Below are 4,223 nucleotides of genomic sequence, written 5' to 3' on the forward strand. Positions count from 1 at the left end.
GTTGTTTAATTTTATTCGATTTCCAGATTGTGTTGTTGGTGCTGTTGAAATCGCATCAGGAGCCATGAACTTTGATGATCCAAACTTCGTTAATGTCTTGCGTGAAGCTTTGCGTGGCTTGCAAGAAGGAGATAGGAGGCAAGCTAGGCGTGGGCAATTTAGGGTTACTAAAGATTGCAAGGTCAACAAATTGCATGAATTCATTGGTGTGGCCGATCCAGAAGTATATTTGGATTGGGAGAGAAAGGTCAACAGAAGATTCTCTTTGTTTGTTTGTTGTAATATAAACAAGTATGTTTGACCGGTGAATGTGTTTAATTTAATTTTAGAAGTTACAAACTTAGTAGAAACATGACTATGGGTTTTATATCAATAATATCATACTCTTAGACTATTTTTGACTAAATTTGTCATTATGTCTAACTTTACTTTTGACACTTGTCTTGGTCTTACTTGATGATTCGTTGTTAGTTGAATATGTTGGATATAGAGTGTCACAATTTTACTTGTGTGACAGATCCTTTGGCAACGACTACATTTCTTTACAAAACAAACAACTTCAAACATGTCTTTTGTAGATTTCCTCACTCTTATTTGAAAGCTCTCAGTAGAAAATTTGAATATCAAGTTAAGCTTAAGGTCTTCTTTGTTTTTTAACAGTTGAAATAGCTTCACATATGAAAAATAGTTATGGGCTACAAACCTTTACGTTTTTATTATGATAATTTAGGCAATGGTAAGGGTTTAGACATCCCTAATGAGTAGTTTTTGTTTCTTCAAAATATGATAAATAAGGGTACTTTCCATGTCAGGGTTTTCAGGCTTGTCGGTTCTCAATTTCATCATCTTTAGATTTAGTCTCATCTTTAGCAAATTTAGTGAAGCTCTGTAACTGTTCAACCAGGTATCAATGTGAAATTATGTTACCATCATCATCAACAATATTAGTTTTACCTTATCATTTACAAATTCATCAACATCAAATATTGGAGCAACATCATCGACAACCTTACCTTTATAACTAAAGTCAACTTTTCTACATGCCCAGTGTAAGAAGGAATATGATTTAATGTCATAGGTAATAAATTACAAATTTGGTTATATTTAGCATCGGAAGACCCATTGTCATCATAACGATTTTCCCTAGAAACCGATTAATACCATTTTTCATAGCATGATTAACAACAAACAATTGTATTGTGTGAGGATGCATACTACTAACAAACTAAGAAAATATTTGACATAAGTATTATCAAGAATATGTATAACTATGTTTGATCAATGACATGAAAAATATAGACATGTTTGATTGGTGTGTAACCTAAACTTGGAAGCAACCAACGTAATAACCCAAAAAATATTGAATCTACTTCTTATATCTACATCAAACATATATAATCCGAAACAATACAAATGCCATAATATAAAATGTCAGGAACTCATTTTTTAGTATCCAAAAGCTTTACAGATTTACCCAACAACGACAATACAAATGCCATAATATAAAATGTCAGGAACTTTAGTCCAAAATGTCTGTATGTTCTGGAATACGCTACAGAATGCACTTTTACAATCCAAAATGTATGAGAATGTTAGATTCCGAACAAGACTATGGTTAACCACCACCAACTCCGAAATATTCATTAGTACTCGAGAATGGGGTATTCGAAAATAAGTGATCATTTTTTATAAGGTAAAAAATGGTTATATATTTTTGTTTAAAATATTTTGTTTACAATGGTTAATTTAATGAATTTCCCTTTAATTAATAATCTAATAATACATATTGCACACATGGCATGATGTTATTGGTTTCACCACGCAAATAGAAGAATCGATGACTTTTACCGATCTCCCCACCTTCGTACGGAGCAGCTCGCCGTGACACTTGCGTTCCTAACAAAGTTCTAAACAAAAATGGCCGAAGAAACCGAAACTCCGACAATAACAACAGCATCAGGATCCGAGAAACATCTCAATCCGTCTTCTAATTCTTCTCAATCCGATCCTAAGCAGGTTTGGAACCTCTATTGATTTCAAATATGTGATTTGACATTGCGAGCTTCAATCAAGATCAATTTTAGGGGTTTTTTTGTTACATTTTCCCGATCGTTTGATTGGTTTTAATTTTTGTGTGTTTGTGGCGAGATGACGACGTTGATTTGTAGCTGAATTGTTAAACTAGTTTGAGATAAAATGTAAAATATCACTTTTGGTAATTCGTTCAAAACCCTAAAGACCAAATTGATTTCAAATTTTGCCAAGAACCATATGCAATTCTCCTTGCGTTCAGAACGATATAACTCTGACTTAGCAGGCGTAGATTTGATGTAGAATGTTTTTATAAATTTGACACCAACAGTTTCTTATTCGTAGCACTTGTAACAAACTTCATTATAGTTCCCAAATTGTTTCGAAGTATTTGATTTTTGTATAAACTTCTGGAGCTAAACACAGGGAGTATTTCTTATATCTGACGTATATATATGTGCAACATGGAAGTGTATAATTTGATGTTCTATCAGTATCTTATTGATTGCAAATTGTAATGGCCTTCTTGAAAGTCTGATATTTATAGTTCTGAGAAAATTTTGGTAGTTAATAATCTATTTTAACTTTGCAGTTACCTCCATATCCATTCTATGGGTTCACAGCACCAAATGGGGAACACCCAATGTTTCCAATCATGTACCCAATGCTTGTTCCTCCACAACAGGGTCAGGATCAGATGGATCATGGAGCAGGAATCTACGCTGTTCCCACTTTTCCAAATTCATTCATGGGACCCGTTGCTGGAATTCCAACTAATACTCTCATCCCTTTTACTTACAATATCCCTACGTAAGTATTCATATCATTCGGATTTTTTAAAATCCTTTCATCTTTTTGTTAAATGCAAGAAAAGAAATAGCTGTGTACTTTCAATTGAGTATAAAGTTATTAAAAAAAAAAGTGTTGATTTGTATCAGTGGACAAAGTCCTACTGAAGGTGGAACAGGGGGTGAGGAGGTCGGGCAGGTCGGGCAGCAACAGCAGGGGGCAGGACAACAAAGACAAGTTGTGGTTCGGAGGTTTCAAATTGCAATTCATCTTGATTTGATGCTGATTTTAAAGCTGGCAGCTGTTATTTTCCTCTTCAATCAAGATGGCTCAAGGAAAAGGCTTGTCCTGCTCATATTCTTTGCCTCACTCATCTATCTGTAAGTTATCTTAATATTTCTATTTCTCCTTTAAATATTATTATTATTATTTTTATTATTATCTCAGACTTATTAAACAAAAATGTGTGTGTGTGGCAGGTATCAGACGGGCGCTCTCGCACCATTAATACGGTGGCTCTCACAAGGAATGCAAAGGGCGGGTGCACCTCCACAACAAGGTAGACCGGGCGTTAGGGCAGCAGATCTCATCCCTCCAGCTGCAAGGCAAGAACATGAAAATCCTCCTTTGCCAGGTATTCATGCATTTATTAGCCCTTTATAGTTTATAGTATTACTAAAATAATGATCTGCAACACTTTTTATCCTATTTTTGTAATAGGAAAAAATGGAAGTGCTATTTCTTACATTTTAACTGTTTTTTAATTTTGGAATACAAACTCTGTTGTTAGATGGACAAGTTGGAGGCGAAAATGAAAACCAAAACCGTGAAGGTGATGTGAATGAAGAAGGTGAAGTTGATAATGGAAACAATAATCGATGGTGGGGAATTGTGAAGGAGATACAATTGATTGTTTTTGGCTTCATTACTTCTCTTCTCCCTGGATTTCACAATATCGATTGAATTTTATTATACACCAATATTGTTAACGAATTAGGGTTACTTTTTTAAGGGAAAAAAAAAATAGGAAGGTTTCGTTTATAAATTCAATGGATGTCATGATATATATAGGTATGCTATTTCTTCCATTTTTCCTTGTATGACATATTATAAGACTTATTAGTGCTCTTTTCAGATCATTTTGTGATATGGCTTCTACCAAACGTGTCACTAGTTATTATGTTCTAATGTCATGCCGTTGTCGTTTATAGAACACTTTCTGTCTTAATTTCTTTTATCGATTTTTTTTTTTTTTTTTGGTTTTAACATTAAACGTTCCTTCCTTATTACAACATTATACTTTTAATTAAGACACCACACATCGAGTCAAATATGTTCCAAGAAGATCATTTCATGAAGGAAACATATACACAAAAGATCACATTACATTTAAATATGTTTAC

At 33.7% G+C, this 4,223-nt stretch overlaps 1 protein-coding gene across 1 annotated transcript; it reads left to right on the forward strand.

The window, feature by feature from the left end:
• Positions 1-1,843: 1,843 nt before the first annotated feature.
• Positions 1,844-3,959, forward strand: LOC111920236 (uncharacterized). The gene is made up of 5 exons (XM_023915822.3): positions 1,844-2,016; positions 2,624-2,841; positions 2,970-3,200; positions 3,300-3,454; positions 3,611-3,959. The coding sequence occupies exons 1-5, from the start codon at positions 1,918-1,920 to the stop codon at positions 3,781-3,783; spliced, it is 876 nt and encodes a 291-aa protein (XP_023771590.1). The 5' UTR covers positions 1,844-1,917; the 3' UTR covers positions 3,784-3,959.
• The last annotated feature ends 264 nt before the right edge of the window (positions 3,960-4,223 follow it).

This window comes from Lactuca sativa, chromosome 3 (assembly GCF_002870075.4).
Source record: "Lactuca sativa cultivar Salinas chromosome 3, Lsat_Salinas_v11, whole genome shotgun sequence".
Lineage (NCBI taxonomy): Eukaryota > Viridiplantae > Streptophyta > Magnoliopsida > Asterales > Asteraceae > Lactuca > Lactuca sativa.

What these genes read in the sequence shown, in the direction of transcription:
- LOC111920236 (XM_023915822.3), top strand. Translation starts at nt 1,918, where the DNA reads ATGGCCGAAGAAACCGAAACTCCGACAATAACAACAGCATCAGGATCC. An exon ending in TTTACTTACAATATCCCTAC is followed by an intron (nt 2,842 to 2,969) that starts GTAAGTATTCAT and finishes GATTTGTATCAG; the next exon opens with TGGACAAAGTCCTACTGAAG. An exon ending in TGAAAATCCTCCTTTGCCAG is followed by an intron (nt 3,455 to 3,610) that starts GTATTCATGCAT and finishes CTCTGTTGTTAG; the next exon opens with ATGGACAAGTTGGAGGCGAA.